This window comes from Chrysochloris asiatica, unplaced genomic scaffold (genome assembly GCF_000296735.1).
Source record: "Chrysochloris asiatica unplaced genomic scaffold, ChrAsi1.0 scaffold00087, whole genome shotgun sequence".
In the NCBI taxonomy this organism is placed as follows: domain Eukaryota; kingdom Metazoa; phylum Chordata; class Mammalia; order Afrosoricida; family Chrysochloridae; genus Chrysochloris; species Chrysochloris asiatica.
Window position 1 is genome coordinate 108022 of NW_006408605.1, and position 19997 is coordinate 128018.

At 41.8% G+C, this 19997-nt stretch overlaps 2 protein-coding genes across 2 annotated transcripts in view; one reads left to right on the forward strand and one right to left on the reverse strand.

The window, feature by feature from the left end:
• Positions 1 to 5198, reverse strand: part of CDKL3 (cyclin-dependent kinase-like 3) — a 108353-nt gene extending 103155 nt beyond the window's left edge. Inside the window, exons 1-2 of the mRNA XM_006866205.1 lie at positions 5022 to 5198; positions 2471 to 2665 (exon numbers count right to left, since the gene is read on the reverse strand). Coding sequence (XP_006866267.1) covers positions 2471 to 2665; positions 5022 to 5186 — 360 coding nt within the window. The 5' untranslated portion in view covers positions 5187 to 5198. The remainder of the gene's footprint in view (positions 1 to 2470; positions 2666 to 5021) is intronic.
• Positions 5199 to 12719: 7521 nt separating this feature from the next.
• UBE2B (ubiquitin-conjugating enzyme E2B) overlaps positions 12720 to 19997 on the forward strand; it is a 22067-nt gene continuing 14789 nt past the window's right edge. Inside the window, exons 1-3 of the mRNA XM_006866078.1 lie at positions 12720 to 12855; positions 14903 to 14983; positions 17074 to 17099. Coding sequence (XP_006866140.1) covers positions 12812 to 12855; positions 14903 to 14983; positions 17074 to 17099 — 151 coding nt within the window. The 5' untranslated portion in view covers positions 12720 to 12811. The remainder of the gene's footprint in view (positions 12856 to 14902; positions 14984 to 17073; positions 17100 to 19997) is intronic.

A 19997-nucleotide genomic window follows, 5' to 3' on the forward strand; every position in this document is an offset into this window, starting at 1 on the left:
GTCTACTTCCAGCTCATTTGCCTCAGTCACTTTATCTCGTTTCTGGACATGTGCAGATGTGGTCATCTGCTTCTGTTTTTTGGGCATCTTCAGGGGTTATCTGTGACCTTAATATTCAGATGGGTATGTATTTTGGTATACTTTATGCTTTCTGATTGCCTCCAGGTAGATGTGATCGGGAAATGGGCTTCCCTTTTCACTCTTCTACTTAAGAAATTTCAAGATGCCACTGTTAGTCATTTTGATGTAATTTAGGATTTAATCTTTGGCCTATTTCCTTTTTTGTCTGCTTCTCCAGCTCCACAATCCCCGTTCAGGCCTTTTTTCTAGTTGTAAACAGTTCAGGGCTGCCTGTGGCCATTTGGTTTTCATTGGAAACTGTCTCTTTAAATTTCATGGAGATCTGTGTGCATGTGTAGTAGAAGCCTCCGAGGGTGGGGCTGGGGTGCCCACTAGCTCAGGAACCCCTAAAGTCAGCAGAATGGAGTTGTGCAGACAGCAAGGGACCAATGAACAGCTACCAAAAGAGAAGAATGTCTACACCTTTATCTCTGCGGTTCTGCCAGGCATCTGTGGCTGCTCAATCCTTCCCCTGATTGGTCTCACCAAAGATGGTGGCTCCTCGAGCAGCTGAGCGTCCCAGATTAGAAAGCAATGGATTTCTTGCTTCTGCCACAAATTCCCCCCAGCTGTAAGCCTTCCTACCTTCTAAATATTCCTTTATATGTGGTTCAGAGTTCTGGGACCATCCCCTGAGCCTGCTTGGTCGGTTATTCTGTGTTGTTGGTAGCGGAGCTCCTTTACTGCACTTCTACCTAATCCACCATCTTGTTTGTTCTCTGTTGTAGCTATCTTATTTGATTGTTCCTAGAACGCTTTCCTGACTTCTTCCTTATTTTTCTCAACTCCACTCTATAGTGTTTTGATACATTTTATAATCATTTTTCTAATTCCTTGTCAGGCATTTCCAAAGCCTGCCCATTTTCCACTATAAAGTGTACGTCTACTTCACTTGCCTCAGTCACTTTTTCTTGTTTCTGGACATGTGCTGATATGGTCATCTGTTTCTGTTTTTTCGGCATTTTCAGGAGTTATCTGTGGCCTTAATACTTAGATGGGTGTGTATTTTGGTATTTTTTATGCTTTCTGATTGCCTCTAGGTAGATGTGATCAGGAGATAGGCTTTCCTTTTCACTATTCTTCCTGAGAAATTTCAAGATGTCACTGTTGGTTGTTGTGACATAACTCAGGATTTAATTTTCAGCCTATTTCCTTTTTAGTTTGCTTGTCCCGCTCCACAGTTCCTGTTCAGGCATTTCTTCCTTGTGATAAACAGTTCAGGGCTGGCTGTGGCTGTTTCGTGCTGTCGTTTTAAGTGGAAACTGTCCATTTAAATTTCGAGGGGACATGTGTGCATACATAGTAGAACCCTCTGGGGTTGTGGGTGGGGTGTCCACTTGCTCAAGCACCCCTGTAGTCACCAGAATGGAGGTGTGCAGACAGGGAGAGACCAATGAACAGGTTCAAAAAAAGTGTCCACACCTTTATGTCCGCAGTCTGTCTGGCGTCCGTGGTGGTTCTGATCCTTCCCCCTCTTAGTCTTGCCCAAGAGGAAGCTCTGGGAGCAGCTGAGCATCTTGAATTAGAAAGCAATTGATTTCTTGCTTCTGCTATCAGCTCCCCTAGCAATAAGCCTTCCAACCTTCTAAATATTCCTTTATATGTGGTTCAGAGTTCTGGCACCATCCCCTGAGCCTGCTTGGTCTGGAGCTCCTCACTGCACTTCTACCCTATCTGCCATCTCATTTGTTCTTCTCCATTACCTTTTTATTCCAGTTTTCCACAAACTCTTTGATGCCCCCACTTAATTTTCCAGAAAGCAGAGCTCCATAAAAATATTTTAAAAGACACAAAAAAGCACAGCTGTAAAAAAACCTGCTGAGCTAGGCAATGCTAAAAGGCAACACTAAAAACCAGACTAGTTGATTTTCCTTTTTTGCTGTTTCATAGATTAAACTACAAGGCCATACATATCTACTTTATTTCTCTTTTCTTCCCTAAAGATATCCACAGTCACTTACATTCTCATGGCCTCATTTCTAGTTTTTACCTTCAGATCTCCTTTCATCTGATCATGAAGCCATGGCCCTGACTTACAACTTCCTGAAAGTGTCTCCTCTAATAAAATGCACCCCGGTTGACTGTTGACCCCTCTATTCCTAACTAATGATGTCTCCATTTAGTATCCCATATTTTTGGTCTGCCTTAGTTATAATTTTTGTGTGTTCCATATGTGTTTTTGGCTTCACAATTAAATTGTGAGATCAGTAATGGCAAGATGATTTTTGTTTGTATCTTACCTCCCACCTTCATTTTAAGGTATCAATTAATATTGCTAAAAATAAAGCACTGTTTAAAGGACACTTACGATTAATTCTGTCTGTATTTTGGCTTACTGTGAAGCACTTACATTATTATTGTGAAGATATTCAATTGCTCGAAGAATCTGGAAGAGGTATTTTCTAAGTCGCTTATTCTCTAGTCCATGACAATAATGTTGCAACTCATCTAATATTGTATGGTCAATAAATTCAAACACCAAATGAATTTTCTTTTTCTGTCTAAAAACTTCGATAAGATTGACCAAGTTTTCATGACGAAATTGCTATTGAAAAAGAAACATATTTTAAATAAATTACTTCGTGTACAACAATTTGGACAACTAATACCTATATAACTTTAAAAAGAAGCAAATACTCTCAACTCCTCTTCCATCATGCATTTCAAATGAAAATTTTCAGATGATTTGCTTACATTTCTATTTTAAGGACATTCAGACCCATTTTAGTCCTGGTGTGGCGCTGTGGGTTAATGCGCCAGACTGCAAAGCTGTTAGAACCACACGGTAGGTGGTTCAAACTCACCAGCTGCTCCTCAGAAACTCTATACAGGGTTGCTATGGGTCGAAACTGACTCGACGGCACTTAACAACAACAAACCCATTTTAACAGTATTTATAGAATAAAATGAGATGCAGTACTTTGTCTCAAATAGCATTCAATTGCCTATTAAAATATTCTAGAGTTAATGTACTATATCACCGACACCATTCTATTTTTCAACATAATGACTTAGTTACAATTAATTTTGAAAAAAGTTAACTACTTTATTTTCAAATTATCAAAAACATCTATCATTTGGCTAAAAATTATGGGGTATTATATTAATATTGGGGTTCATTAGAAAAGTATACTTTGATGAAAAAATACTTGCCTTTATTCCAATGGCACAATGTCAACTTCCCAAATTCTCTGTACTAATACAGGCACTAAAGTCATTAAAATATGCCTAATAGAAAAGCATTCCAAAATACAGTGCCAGATTTCTTTCCTACTATTGATCTCAATTTCCCTGGTTGGCAAGATGCCAGAGCATTGCAGCAACAGCATTGCAGCTGGCAATAGGAGACAAAAACTGGCTGCTTTTGGACACTACAATATTAACCCTTCAAGTGAGGAAAATTACCGGTTTCCTATCTGGCCTTTATCTTGAAAGGCAAAAACAATGAAAGCAGTAAAGGGGAATAATAGGGGAAATCACTCAGGGGTGAGAAGACACATGAAAAGGCAGGTACTTTCTCATAGTCACGATGAAATCCCTGGAAATGCTCCATTACCCCTTTTCAAGTTGTTTAATTTTGTTTTTGTTTTTTTCTCCAGATAATTCACTATAGCTTTTCTAACTGTAATTTATTTTGAAAAATTTTAACAGAGATAGAAATTTAGTTCAAACTAAGTCAATCAGAATGTTAATAGACCCTAGAAATCTCTCTAATGGAGTTTTGTTGTTGCTGTTAGGTGCCATTGCGACGGTACTGACTCATAGCGACCCTATGCACGAGAGAACAAAAATGGAAAATTCTGCATTGAGACAATGAGACTAAATAGTTATGGTGTTTCAAAATAACAGTTGCACCTGTAAATGCAGAAATCTTTATAAGGTGGAAACGTGTCAGAAAAGAGGGACTCAAATATTTTCCATTAAACAGAGAGCATCTCTGGTAATATAGTGGTTACAAATCAGGCTTCTAACCTCAAGGTCAGCACTTCGGCTCCACAGGAGAAAGAGGAGGTTTCTGCTTCAGTAAAGATTTACAGCCTCTGAAACCCTATGCAGGGTCACTAGAGTCAGGACCCACTCCACAGCAAGTCACCACCACCACCCCCTGTCAATGGGAGCACAGTGGCTCCGTACAATAAGCACTGTTTTTCTAACAAGGTCCTTAGTTTGAGCCTGCAGCTACTCTGTGGGAGAAAGGTCAGGCTTTCTGCTCCAAGGAAGAGTTAAAACCTCGGAAATTCCCATATACAGTGTCCCTAGGAGTCATAACTGACTCGGCAACACATAACAACAACAACACCCTTTCACAGGCAGGAAACTGTCAAAGACCTGGAAAAACAGAGCAGTCCTAGCTAGTTCTGGTTCTCACAGGTTTCAGTGGAACAGTCAAATACATTTTCAAGTTCATCTTTGTGTTCTTGCCACATTAGCTACTTTTACAAAATGAATAAGTAGGAAAATAATAATCAATGGAAGTGCATTAGAACTGAAGAAAGAACAAGGGATACTGTCTAGGAAAAGATCTTGTCATCAGATTTCCCTTATCGTGCACACAGCTCCTTAAGGCCACAGACATCTCACATCTTTACAGTCCCAGCATCTAGAAAATGTCTGGCACAAAGGAGACACTTTAATTCAGCGTTTAATATATTAAAATGTTGCTGAATAATTATATATATATTTCACAATATTTGGCATAGTTTTTAAGCTAAAACACAAGCACATGCATCTTGAGTCACTATAAATTTATAAAATGTAGCTAACAGGCAGGGCATCACACTTATTTTTCTATTACATGTCTTGATACATATTAACTGAAATAGTCTTTGAAACATTTAAAAAGTTTTCCTAACAATGTCTCTTGATTTATTAGAACAAGAATTAAAGCAAAAGAAGCAAACCTTTAGAAACTTTATTTCTCTCGTTGCAATTTTGTTGACAGATTTTTCTGGTTTTTCATAAAATATCTTAATGGCCACTATCTGCCCAGTAACCTTATGTTTACACTTCATGACGGTTCCATAACTTCCCTCTCCCACTTTTCCAAGGGTTTCATACATCTCCATTTTCAAGTTTGGCTTCTATTTCTTCAGAGGAATAAAGGGAAAAAATGGTAAATGTTTACAGCTTTATTTATTCAAGCTGGATAATACATTTCCAAAACTAAACCCACACTTGCAAACGCAGAAACTGAAAAAATAAGAACCTTTTCCACAAAACCTGTCTGTCTTTGAGAACTCTGCTAGTCGGGTAATAAGGTGTTCCTGTGAGGCTCCAGCTCTTACCAGATTCTGGGTCCTTCGGCTGCTTCGGTCATTCTCATTCCCATCAACACTGAGGCTCCCTCACTACGTTTCACCCATCCATCAAGCCTGAGGTCCCCACACTCTTAGTCATTCTTTCATGACATACTGGGTTCTCGCACCACTGCAGTCGCACACAAATTAGACTCCGAGACCCAAGAAAGCGTAGGTCCCGCCCGCTCGTATCAGTGGTCTAAGCGGAGTCGCGCCCCTCACCCCACTGTCAAGTAGTTCCAGGCAGTCGCCGTCGCCTCAGCCCATTCTGAAGTACTGGCGGCCCGACTCCGCGCAGTCCCAGCCTGACCTTCTTTACCAACCACCCTAGCAGCTGCCGCCAGGTACCATGGCAACGGAGGGGGTGGGGTAAGGTAGGGGTAGGGGCTGGGCAATCGGCCCCTAGTGCGCAAGACCGGATCATACGCCGGTCCCGCCCCGGAAGAAAAGTTAAAAGAAGCGGAAAGGGCCCCTGGAGCGCGCTAAAATGGGAATTTGCTTGGGTATCCGTTGGTGGGTTGGCAGGCTTGGCTTCTCTCAAACTCGGGGCCTCTTCGCAAGGTTAGTTTTGAACGGGATGGGGAGCATCCACATTTTGACAGTAAAGTGAGTGTGTGCAAGTCCGCTGGGGGGAGGTGGGAACCTAGGCAAACGTCCGCCCTGCATTCTGGACGCCAACTGGCCAGAGAACACCACCCCCCCCCAAAACAAACAAACAAACAAAAAACGAAAACTAAACCCTTTGCCGTGTGTCGATTCTGACGGCGACTCCATAAGACAGAGTAGACCTCTCTATAGGGTTTCCAAGACTAATCTGTGTGTGAGCACACCTTACTAGTGGTGTTGTCCCCCATTAATATACTTCTTACTGCTTGACTGATAATTGGGGCACGAGAGTGAGACCAGTAGGGTGGTCGAGGTTCCTCCAGCCTCTTTTTGACCAGTAAGCCTTGTCTTTTATTATTATTAATAATTTTGGGTTTTGTTCCACATTTTTACTTTACCTAGTCTATCTAGGATTTTCTAATGTGATCCCTTTCAGAGCAGTTGGTGGTGGTAGTGGGCGCACCGTTTAGTGCTGGTCTTAGAGTCGTGGACACTGATATTCACATGGTCCATTAGTCCTTTGGACTCATTGATTCCAAGCCTAGTCACTTCTTTGCACTTTTCTTGTGCACATGGAGATATAATAGCAATAACCTTAGACGGCCGTTCAGGAGCCCTGGCGTGGTGCTTTGGTTAATGCACTGGACTGCAAAGTTCGCAGTTCCAGCTCATCGGCCACTCCAGGAAACCCTATACAGAGAGGGCCCCCGTGGGTTGGAACCGACTCAACTGTACTTAACAAAAAAATGGCTGCTTATGAGCTTTTTAAGATCCCAGACGCAATTCGCCAAAGTAGGATGTAGAACATTGACTTTGTGGACTATGTAATGCCAGTTTGGCCCTGGTGTCCCCTGAGACTGTGGACCTGGACCCCAGGCCCATCAACTCATTAAGGCTGTAAATCTTTAAGGAAAACTGCCACATCTTTCTCTTGTGGGGTGGCTTGCGCTCGAATAGCCGACCCTAGGGTACCACCACCAACAGCTTAAAGGATGGCTGTGATTAAGCTGTGACAGTTTGTAAGATGAAAGGAATCCTGGTGTGGCTCTGTAGAATAAGCACTGGACCACAAGTCGCTTTGAACCGCAAGGTTGGCGGTTCAAACTCACCAGCTGCTCCTTGGAAACCCTATACAGGGTCTCTATGAGTCGAAGGCACTTAACGGCAACAAACTGTATTTGTGGTATTGCTTTTCTAAATTACCTACCTACAAGTTCCACAAACCGGAGTTTGATCTCAGTTGTTGACATTCGCCTTTAAAACAGGGATGGATGAATGTTTCTTGAACATTTGTTAAATGTTTTAAAAATCTTTCCAACTCCTAGTAATACTTAAAGGGGGAAAAAAAAAAAAATCCTCACTACAGTTTAAAACTGTTACTTTGGTAAAAGACCTTGAATAAAATAATTCAATGGATTCTACCACATGTAGGGCGTGACATGCTTGGAAGGGCACAGAAAAAAAGAGGCTGGTGTTTAATTGTTTAAGAATTGGATTTGGGGATCAAATGCAGTGACTGTTGTTAAGTGCCGTCAAATTGTTTCCCACTCAGACACCTGATAGGGTTTCCAAGGAGCAGATGGTAGGTTTGAACTACCGACTTTGTGGTTCAAACCGAACATGTGGTCCAGTGCATCACCCCACAGTGCCACACTTGTTTTTAAGTTCTGTCAAGTCACTTCCGATCCTTAGTGACCCTGTATAGGGTTTCCAAGGAGTGGCTGGTGAGATTGAACCACCGACCTTGTGGTTCAAACCAACTTTGCAGTCCTGCGCATTAACCCACAATGCCACATCAGGACTCCAAACAAGTGCTTGTTGTCGTTAAGTGCTGTTGAGTCGATTCCGACCCATAGCAACCCTGTATAGGGTTTCCAAGGAGCAGCTGGTGAGCTTGAACCACTGACCTTGCAGTTCAAATGACTTTGCGGTCTGACACAGAGCACAGCACCACAGGGAGTGCTATATTTCTAAGGGTTTTAGTCATCTTTTTCTTGTAAAATGAGCTAAATTCCACCATATATCCCTTAAATATGAGGGAAGACTTTATTGTATTGTTGTTAAGTGCCATCAAGTCCATCCCAACTCAAGTCAGTTCCAACTGAGGATTTAGCTGGTGGCTTTGAAAGGCCAACCTTGTGATTAGCAGTCCCGTGCTTATGCTACAGCGACACACCAATTCTAGCCCAATGCTTCCCACCCCAACATTAAAATCACACCTAGAGAACTTTTAAGAACTCCTTATTCCCAGACATTCTGATTTATTTGGGATGGGATTGTTATTTTAAAAGTTCATCCACATGTTTCTAACATGCTGCTAATGTTTAAAGATTATGAGTAGGGAGAGAAGTGGTCATAGTTTTTGTTTTCCCCAGCAAAATATTCAGAGCCCTTTCCTTTTAAAAGTTATTCAGTCTTATAATATATTTCCAATCTACGAATGTCAGTTAATCTTATAAACGGCACAGATTTGCTGAAAGCATATTCACTCAACATTTATTGTGGATTAAATATTTGCAAAGGACAAAGCGTGAATCAGATTGGTCCATGCCTGCAGTGTATTTACAATGTACAGTTACAACAGTACAGTTGTTAGGTGCTGTCAACTCAGTTCTGACTCAGTGACCCTATATAGGGTTTCTGAGGAGCAGTTGGTGAACTTGAACTGCTGCTGCAGTGGTTCAAATGACCTTGCAGTCCCGTGCATTAACCCATAACACCACACCAGGACTCCACAGTTACAGGATAGAAAAGACTGTAATTTCAGCTTAAAAGTATTATTTTTATAAATAATAGGTTGTGGCAGGCCTGGAGACCTGGACAGCCAAAGATTCTTATTTACGTACTGCTCTAAGACTGATGAACTTTCATAGAACTTGTCAAACTGTTAACTTCATTTTGGGAAACCATATATCATTTTAAATCGCTAGCTCTGGTTAGTGGTTATGAGTCGGGCTGCTAACCTCAAGGTCAGCAGTTCAAAACTACCAGCTGTTCCACAGGAGAAAAATGAGGCTTTCACCTTCAGTAAAGATTTGGTTGGTTATGTGCTGTGGAGTCAGTTCCAACTCAACGGTGACCCAGCATAGGGTTTCCAAGGCTGGAAATCTTTACAGAAGCAGAAAGCCTCATCTCTTTCGTGCAGAACAGCTGGTAGTTTCAAACTGCTGACTGTGAGGTTAGTAGCCCAACTCGTAACACTACACTAGCCTCAGAAACCCTATGCAGGATCATTATGTGTCAGAACCGACTCCATAAAACACCACAACCACCAGATGAATTGTTATTAACAAATTAAAAAAAAAAAAACAACTCTTTAGCATTTTACTGTGTGGTAACCTACCAGGTCTGTTTGACTCCCTGGCTATGAGGAGGATGGCAGGAAGGCAAAATGTGTGTGTGTGTATATATATATATATATACATATTATGTATATTGTTGTGAAATGCTATCTAGCCAGTTCCGACTCATAGCATCTTTACATAGGGTTTCTAAGGGGTGACTGGTGAGTTTGAACCACCATCCTTGAGGTTCAAACTGACCCCAAGAGTGTACATGTACATATACATACATATGAGTCCTGCTGTGGCACTGTGGGCTAATACGTCAGACTGCAAAGTCATTTGAACTGCAAAGTTGGTAGTTCAGACTCACTAGGTGCTCCTTGGAAACCCTATACAGGGTCACTGTGGATCGGAATTGACTCAATAGCACTTAACAACAACAAAATAGACTCCTGGTGTGGTGCCTTAGGATCAGTACTGGATTGTGAACTACAAGGTCAACAGTTCAAAACTACCAGCTGCTTCTCAGAAACCGTATATAGGGTTAATATGGGTCTCTTGACGGCACTTAACAGCACACACACACACACACACATATATTTTCCCCCCAGCTTTTGAGTTAGAGAATCACATTTATAAATGAATACAGGACCTGGCAACAGTTAACCCACCCACTACCATCCAGTCCGTTGTGATTCATCACAACCTTATAGGACAGAGTTGGGTTTCTGAGGCTATAAATGTTTATGGAAGCAGACTGCTTCATCTTTTTCTGGTGAGTGAAGTGGTTAGTGGGTTCAAACTGCCCCCTTTAGGTGAGCAGCCCAACAGTTAAATCACTGTGCTACAAGGGCTCTTTATCAAGAGTTGTATAGGGCTTCCAAGGAGCATCTGGTATGTTTGAACCACTGACACTGGGGGTACCAGTCCAGTGCTTATCCTGCAGCACCACATCTGGAGTCCTATTTAAAAAGCATTGTGTTAGGTGCAGTCGAGTTCAAACGGCTTTGCAATTTGGGGCATTAACCTACAACGCCACATCAGGACAGCCTGTCTAAGTTGATTACCAAGACAAGTTACTAAAGCAGAAGTAAAATTCAGGATTTGAAGAAAGGTACCCGGAAAGATAAGGAGCTCTGGTAGTGTAGTGTTTTCAAATTGGGCTGCTAACTCCAAGGTCAGCAGTTCAAAACTACGCAGGAGAAAGAGGAGGCTTTCTGCTCCTGTAAAGATTTACAGCCTTGGAAACAGGATCACTGAGTCAGAACCGACCACCAATAGGCAAGTTGAGAAAGTTAGCTTTTTCTGGTTCCTAGGAACTGTGAGCAAATAGACGAAAAGATTGGGTGGTATAGAAGAAAGACTGGGTGGTGCAAAGGTCCTCATTTCCCTCATTTAAGGGAGAAAGATGTAGTGATCTGCTCCGTTAAACAGTTGTTAAATGATGTTCTGACTTAACAGCCATCCTATACACAACAGAAAGAAACATTGCCTGGTTTAAAGATTAACAACCTTGGAAATCCTATGGGACAGTTTTACTTTGCCCTATAGAGTCCGTGGACTCCTGGTGTGGCGTTATAGGATAAGCACCAAACTGAACCACAGTTAAACGGTTTACACCCACCAGCTGCTCCTCTGAAACCCAGTAAAGGATCACTATGAGTCGGAATTGACTCAGTGGCACTTAACAATAGAGTCCCTATGAGTCAGAATTCAACTGGAAGGCAATGATTGGGTTTTTAGTTTTTATTAGAGGGAGGAAACTCAATAAATAGAGGAAATGATTGGGAGTGGCCACTTTGTACTCACTTGACCCTATTTGCTAGTCTGTTGTTAAGTGCTGTCTAGTGGGCTCCAACTCAGAGTGATCCTGTATAAGGTTTCTGAGGAGCCGCTGGTGGGTTTAAACGGTTGACCTTATGGCTCAAAGTATTTGGCCCAGTGCATTATCCTGCAGCCCCACACCAGGATTTACTAGTCTAGAAACCCAGAAATGAGTTATTCTCAGGCTAGCTATGTAACCTCCAATGTCAGCTGATCTCTTGTAGCTCTAAATTGTAGGTTTAGCAAAGCTCCCGCTACACCCTCACATTTCTTGGCAAATACAATACTTTCCTGTAGCCCAATCCATGGGCTTATGACAAATCCTCAAATGAGAGAACCATACAGGAAAAACTGCATATCCATGTTGATTTAAAACAAGCTGTTGGCAACCTGTACATCATTCTTTTCCCCCAGAATTCCCAATTTTGAAAATCACACTGCAAAAGTGAAACACTATTTGGTGACCTTGAAGCATTTCGGGGATTTTGTTTCGGGTAGGTCTCAGGATCAAGGCCACACTTCTAAGATCAAGACTTCGCTCCTTACCCTTGCCTCCCATACCAAAATGGTAAATCACTAAACCAAGTAATTGTAAAGTGTCTTAGTGTCAGTTCCGACTCACAATGACCCTGCATAGGGTTTAAGAGGAGCAGTTGGTGAGCTTGAATCACCGACTTAGCAGTCCAGCACATTAACCCACAGCGCCACACCAGGACTCAAAGTAGTTGTTGTTGTTGTAATGTGCCGGTTCCGACTCATAGCGACCCTGTACAGGGTTTCCGAGGCTGTAAATCTTTACGGGAGCAGAAAGCCTCATCTTTCTCCCGCGGAACAGCTGGTAGTTTCGAACTGCTGACCTAGTGGCTCGCAGCCCGATTCATAACCACTACGCTACCAAACTCAAAGTAGAGGGGATTTAAAATACAAATTATTTTGGGCTCCGTTTTAAAGATTTATGAAGCAGGACTAACTTGCTTCCAGAATGAGCTCATTCGATAATGTCCTGGTACCTGTGACTGACTGGAGGGAACACTAATAAAAAGGCATACCCCTGTCCTTTGCCCGGTAAACTGAGATACCCGCCTCGTAGGCTTGGCTGAAACTGATTCAGGTGACGCTCCAAAGAGATCCATTCCAAAAGCGTCATAGGGACACGTGGTTCTACATTGCCCCTCCCCCCAGGGGTGGATTGTTGACAACGCTGACGGGGTCACGTGACCTTACGTCACCCTCCACCACCACCTCTTCCTGAAATCTCTGGCCCCGGATGCGTCCGTCTCTCCTCATCCGGCCCAGCCTAAACTAGTAAAGGGGGGAAAAACAGGGTGGTGTTTCAATCACAATGGCTTGTAATCCAGTAGCTCCGAGCACAAAGTACACAAATTTGCCGACGAGTTGAGGAAGCCAAAATGAAAGCTGTCCATGTTGAGAAGCTCCGGAACGAGCTCTCCTACATCCCGCTTTCGCTCACCTTCTCCCCGTCCCCTCATTCTGTGGTACCGGCGGAGGGCGGAGGGATCTGGAGGCGGCGGAGAGAGACGTCATTGCAGGGTTGTTTGTGCGGTCGCGGTGGCGGTGACCCACAGTGACTCGGCCGCCGCGCCGGGGGGTGGGGGGGCTGTGCGGGACTCTTTTTTTTTTTTTTTTTTTTTTCAGACTGACCGCGGGGCAGCTGGGAGCATGTCGACCCCAGCCAGAAGAAGACTCATGCGGGATTTCAAGCGGTAAGGGCCTTCACCTTCACCTGGTTTATGGCCCCCACCTCTAAGCTACGGGGCTGAAGGGCTGGGACACGGACAACCCTCCAGACCCTAAGGAGGCGGGCTGTGGTCTCTAGCGGGATCGATGGGAGCCCAGTCGGAGCCCCACCCCTACTCCCTCTTGCTATTCACTGCCGGCCTTAGAAATCTCGATACTCCCACCCGTTGCCAAAAAAAGTAATAAAAAATTGGGGCTGTCGGCCGGCCTAGGTTTTCCTGCTGTCCACTTCGGCCAGTCTCCCGACGTCTCATTCAAGCGCCCAAACCTTATTGTCCCACCTCTGCACCCTATTGCGCCCCTCCCTGCCTCCCCAGAATGAGCGCTATTGCAGAAGCTGGTTCCCCTCCTGCTGCACCGGGCAGCTTTGTTCGTCATCCCGGGGTCTTCTCTGAGGGCCAGGGGTGGGGTAAGGGTGGGCGGCATTCCTTCCCTTTCTGCAGTGAAGCGGGGCTCTGCAGCTCGAGGTTCGGAGGTTACTGACCCATCCCCCGAAACCCGACTCTACCCCCGCCTACTAAAAGGACCTTGAGAGCTGGCCGGGAAGCCTGGGCCTAGGGTTGGCCAGCCCCGCTGCCAGTGTTTGCTGGTGTACAAAGCCCTATCTTTAACTTCCAAATCCTTCTGGAAGCATGCCTTCTCTGGGTCTGGCGCTAACCTGATACTCCCTGAGCCTCCTTTTGTAAAGTAAGATTTTGTTAGGTGTTGTGGTTGTTGAGGAGGAATTGACTTTAGCTGGAGGTGGAGAAAAAAATAAGGGTGAGAAAGCTTGACAGCCACGTTTTTCTGGGGTTTAGAAAAGGTTAGAAACTCAGGAAGTGACCTTTCCCTTTATAAATTAAAGCTTTAGGTGGGGCGTTTGGAAAGCATTGTTTTGGGCTTTACCCTACCTAATTACGGAGCTCTGGAGCTCTGGTATCCTAGTGGTTACGCCTGCTAGCCTCAAGGTCAGCAGTTCGAAACTACCAGCGGTTCCATGGGAGAACGCTGAGGCTTATTGCTCCCGTAAAGATTTACAGTCTCGAAAACCTTATACATGGGAGCTAAGAGTCTGAACCGACTCCATAGCACATGACAACCACACCACCTACTTAATTGAATTCGTTCTTAAAACTCTTAGCCGATTGACCTCTGATGGGTATCAAGCAGGTGCGTTTCCTCTAAGGATCTTCATTCTGCTTTTTGTAAAAGTCTTCTGAAGCTTGAAGTTAGTATATTGCACATTAACTCAACTGAAGTTCAAATAAATGATAAAACTTGCAGATCATGTCCATTGTTCTCCTACTTCCGTAATGCTCTTCTCTGCTTAATTCTGGGTTGAACACCTGCCCCCTTTGGTAGTTTTCCAAAGATCTTCAAATTACAAGATCTGCTCTGCAGGGTATGATTTGGTTGTTTAAAGTATATAAATCCTTTAAAGTAGAACAAACCAAAACTTCCCAGATTACTTTAAAAACCATCGCTAACTGAAGCAAATGCAATGGAGTCACTCTTCTTCCTAAAACGATTTCCTAATTAAAACAGTATGAACCACAACATAAAAGGAGTGATTACAGCTCTTTAGCGTTCACCCAGTAGCTGTGGTTTAGGACTCTCAGTTCTAGAGCAGCAAATTCAGTTTTGTAAAAATATATCTGCATTTGCCGTCTGTGTTTTGCTTTTTTTGTTGTTGTTTAAGAAATCAACTAGTGTATGCATTAGTTCTTCAAGAGAACATATCTTAACCCTGAAGATGTTTGAAGAACCCTTTGGACTTTTTGGAAAATTTGCAAACATATTTGATAAAATATAAAGGGGCTTTAAAAAGTTCGTAGAAAAATTCCGTTACCTTTTAATTCCATTTTTCCATGGAATTAAATTGAGGTCCCCTAATATATGTCCATGGTTGATTTCTTTTTTAAAAGTCAGATATTGTTTGTTCTAGGTCAGCACAAAGATAAGGAAATGGGTTTAATTTGGCCTCCTTAGTAGCCTTAATGTTTGACATTTAAAGTAACTATTCTGGATTCCTAGGTTGCAAGAAGACCCACCTGTGGGTGTTAGTGGTGCACCATCTGAAAACAACATCATGCAGTGGAATGCAGTTATATTTGGGTGAGTTGAAAGATACAACAAAAGATAGGATTGATATTTCTTGAGAAAAGTGAATATGTAACAAACTCTAGAAAAAGAGATTGATGTGGTGTCAGAGATATCAAGGGCTGAAGCAGCAAGATAAATTGGGGGAAATTTTTTTATGAACATTTTACCACATACAAAATTGGTACTTAAGCATTTAATATACTGGTTTTATTGTCACTTTTACTTTTTAGAAAAATAGTTTGAAACTAAATTGAATGAAATAAAAAAGTATTTTGTCCAAAATGTACCAAGCAATTGATTGAATTTTATTGTAATTATATAAAGGCTTGGAACCAAAACCATTGAGAACTTCTACTGTGGCAAATTTTAAATGAAAACCCGGTGTGAAATAATTGAATGGAGCCATTTGAGAAACATTCTTTTTTCTTATGTATTACATATATACTACATGTTGTTGTTGTTAAGTGCTGTCGAGTCAGGTAGGACTCACAGCAACCCTGTATAGGGTTTCCAAGGAGTAGCTGGTGAATTTGAACTGCTTGACCTTGTGGTTCACACCAACCTTGTGGTGCAGTGCTTTAATCCCATTGTACCACACCAAGATTCCACATAGATTACATTGTTATTGTTGTTGTTAAGAACCCTGGAGTTGGTTCTGACTCATAGTAAGGACCCTGGAGTCGGTTCTGACTCATAGTGACCCTACACTGGGTTTCCAAGGCTGCAGATCTTTACAGGAGCAGAAAGCCTCATCTTTCTCCTGCAGAACAGCTGGTAGTTTCGAACTGCCGACCTTGAGGTTAGCAGCCCAATTTGTAACCACTATGCATTGTTGTTAAATGCCCTCAAGTCGGTTCCAACTCATAGTGACCCTGAATAGGGTTTCCAAGAAGACTCTGGTGAGCTTGAACTATTGACCTTGCAGTTCAAACTGAACTTGCAGTCCAGTGTATTAACATGCATTGTCACACCTAAATGCCTGCTAATTTAAATTTCCCTTGTATGTTTTCTTTGGTTTCCTGGAATTGTTTTTAAACTAGGGTTAAGCACTAAATTCAGATTTGCTTTAAAGGAATACTTTTATAAACAAAACTCTCAATTGCCATAGAGTCAGATTAGAAGAGTGTACATTGAAGATCAGAAAGAAGGAAACCAAACAAAATGAGCTCTTTTAAAGACCATTACCATGTTTCTGCTTATCTCACTGTCAGCAGTTCGAAACTACCAGCTGTTCCGCAGGAGAAAGATGAGGCTTTCTGCTCCAGTAAAGATTTACAGCCTCAGGAACCCTGTACTAGGGTCGCTATGAGTCAGAACTGTCTCCACAGCACGTAACAACCACCATGTTGTTGGAATCCTGGTGTGGTACTGTGGGTTGATGCCCTGGCCTACAAAGTCGGTTTGAACCGCAAGGTCTGTGGTTAAAGCTCACCAGCTGCTCCTCGGAAACCCTATGCAGGGTCACTGTGGGTTGGAATCAACTCGACAGCACTTACCAATAAATAACACTATGTTGTTGTTGTTGTTGTTGTTTGAGATCCTGAATGTGCCATGCAAATAATAATTAAACTTGATGCTCCTACTTGGGAGAGATGGATGATATTGGGATATGGAGGCAAGAGAAAGATCAGAGCAAAAGAAAATGGCTTTCTTGGTGACATCTTCTATGCCTAGCTGATTTGGTAAGAGCGATTGCAGGGAACTCCTAATTGTTGGAAAGCAGAGCCGTTTGATTTGTTGCCATTATTGTCTTAAACTATTGATTTCCCTCTTACTGATGTAAATTGAAAAGGTGACTTTTCCTCCTAAGGATACACATATGTACAAAATGACTGGACAGTGTTTACCAATTCTTGCAGTGCAAAAAATTTAAGTTTTTTACTAAAACCACCCGAGAAGAAATACTCAGAAAATGTAAGTTACCCATTGTGCCTGTGTTTATGAAAAACTAGGGTTAAAATGGTATTGAACAGTACCCAACAATTATACAAAACTATCAGAATGAGCTCCTCTTTCCCTATTGGAGTTAATCTTCCCACTTTTGGAAATCAAGAAAAAGCAGAATGAAGAATTTGTTTAATCAGAGCTCTTTTTGTTTTCAGACCAGAAGGAACACCCTTTGAAGATGGTAAGTAATTCTCAGTATGTTTTCTGTAGTATAAAGAGAGTGCTATTAAATAGGAAATTGTAGCACAAATGTAGCTACTTAAAACTATTTTCCATTGTTATACAGGCTAAGATAAAGCAGCTGAGAATTTACAGGTCACAGAACACTTTTTTCCTTACATTAGTTTGATCACCTCCACTACCAGATCCCTCTCTTTGTTATTTGGCTGTAGAACTGTAAGCCTAGATGGCAGGATCAAGGTTGACAATATTTATATTTAGATGGCCTTGTAGCTGTTGAATATGCCCCTGAGGGGGACACCTTCAGGACACCAGGAGAGTAATGCTTTCTTTTACTTTGTTATCTACATTAATACTGTGTTGAGCTAAAATTGTTCTTAATCATACATAGTTTCCAATAGCATCACACAACTAGACTAGCACTGAACTCATAAGTATTGACATTCTGCATACCTTTTTGCTTCTTGGATTAGGTATCTTCACCAGGATCCAGGAAAATGGGAAACTAGTTATCTAATGTATATTTATAATTGAACTTGTCAAATTTTCTTGAGCTAAGCACACAGATTTTCCCTAATTATAGCATGGGTTTTTAAGAAAATGTTAAATAGCTGTTATCAAAATGGCTTTAGAATTGATCTATCAAGGATGTTGTTAAAAAGGTATTGATTGTGGCACTATTTGTAAATAGAAAATTGTTAACAAAATTATGGTGTATCTAGACTCTGAAGAATGTACTTGCTAAAGATTACGGTAAGCTGGTAGAAAAAAACAGTTGCAGAATGATGTATGAGGATAAGTTTAAAAATATTGATACTAGGGTTCCAGTTCATACATGTATTAGTTTATTCCAAACACAGCTTATTTAACATGTCTTGGTAAGCTGTGGAATACTGTGGACAAGTTCTCTTAAGAATGATGTGTGTGTTAGTCTCATTAAAAAATTTTAAGGTATCTTAAAAAAAAAAAGGGGGTGCTTTTTATGCCGTGGGAAAAGCAGATCTTGATGTCTGAGCATGTATCAATTCTTTAACAAAACTCAAGTGGGCATCTTCCGAAATCACTGAATCTTTGCCACAAGTTTACAGAAATGCTGTAAACGTAAAAAACGGTTTTTAGATATATCAGCATTTTAAGGAAGATCTGGAAGACTGTCAACCTCTTTAAATGAAGTTACTGTGGCAGAAGTCCAGAAACTGGTGAAAGAGACCACGAAATTACTCATTGATAACCACTAACTTTGGGCTGTCACATGGTTCAGCATTTTCATCTTGGCCTCAGCAAACTTTTGGCTGGATGGATGCCCAAAGCATAACATGAAGATCAGCTAGTCGTTTAATTTTAAAACAAGATGGAAGCTAATGATGACAATTTTATGGAGGAACAAATCATAACCAGGGACTAGTCTTGGATTTACCAAAATGGCCCAGAGAGCAAGGTCCAATCAAAACAGTGGCTTCTGGGGGAACCTGCTGGGCCAGTTAAATTCAAAGGAAAGAAGGCACCTCAGAAAGTTATAGCATCTGTTTTTAGGGGAATTACAAAGGGGTAATCTGAAACAAAGATGTGTAGATCATGACAAGCTGTGAATAACATTGAGAAGAATGGGTATTCCAGAACACTTAGCTGTACTCATGAGAAACCTATACACAGACCAAGATACGGTCTTTTAGACAGAACAAAGGACCTACTGAATGGTGTTAAATCCGGTAAGGTATGTGCCAGGGTTGAATCCTTTTACCATACTTATTCAGTTTGTATGCTGAGCAAATAATTAAAGAAGCTAAATTACATGACAAACGAGGCATCAGGATTGGAGGAAGACTCAACAACCTGTGATATATAGATGATACAACCTTAATGGCTAAAAGAAAAGAGGACTTAAAATATTGATGAAGATCAAAGACCACAGCTTTCAGTAAGAGTTGCACTTCAAAGTAAAGAAAACAAAAATCCTCACCACTGGACCAATAAATAACATTATGATACATGGAGACAAGATTGAAGTTGTCAAAGACATCATTTTGCATGGATTCACTATGAACACTAGAGGAAGCAGCAGCCAAGAAATCAAACTATGTATTACATCAGGCAAATTTGCTGCACAAGACCTCTTTAAAGTGTTCTAGAGCAAGATTTGAGTTTGAGGACTAACTCGTGACCTAAACCATGGTGTTTTTAACCAGCTGCTCTGCGGGAGAAAGATGAGGCTTTCTTCCCCCGTAAAGATTTACAGCCTCAGAAACCCTGTACAGTGTCGTTATGGGTCGGAATCGACTCGACAGCACTTAACAACAACAACATACATATGAACATTGGACATTGAATAAGGAAGACCATTAAATAGTCGGTGCATATGAATTATGGTATTGGCCAGAAGAACAAATAAATCTGTATTTGAAGAAGTACAACCTGATTGCTCCTTGGAAACTAGGGTGGCGAGGCTTCGTCTGTCATACTTCAGACAGGTTAGCAGGAAGGACCAGCCCCTGGAGAAGGAAATCATGCTTAGTAAAGTTGGAGGGTCAGTGAAAAAAAGGAAGACCTCCCCACCCCCCACCCCCCAAGGAGATGAATTGACACAGTGACAGCAACAGTGGACTAAAATGTAACAATTGTAAGGATGGCATAGGGCTTGGCATTGTTTTCGTTCTGTTGTGCATAGGATAATTATGAGTGAGAACTAACAATATAGGATGATCTCGGGTTTATTAGTAAGAGATTTTAAGAAAACTGAAAGCTGCATTTGTGAGAAAAAGGCCAGGAAAGTTGCACTCAGGAATTTTTTTCCATCATGATATGCTTACTCAATTTTCAAGGGTAGTAAAAGATGTTTACTGTGCTTTATTGACTGCACAAAGGCTTTCAATTGTGTGGATCATGACAAGCTATGGACAAC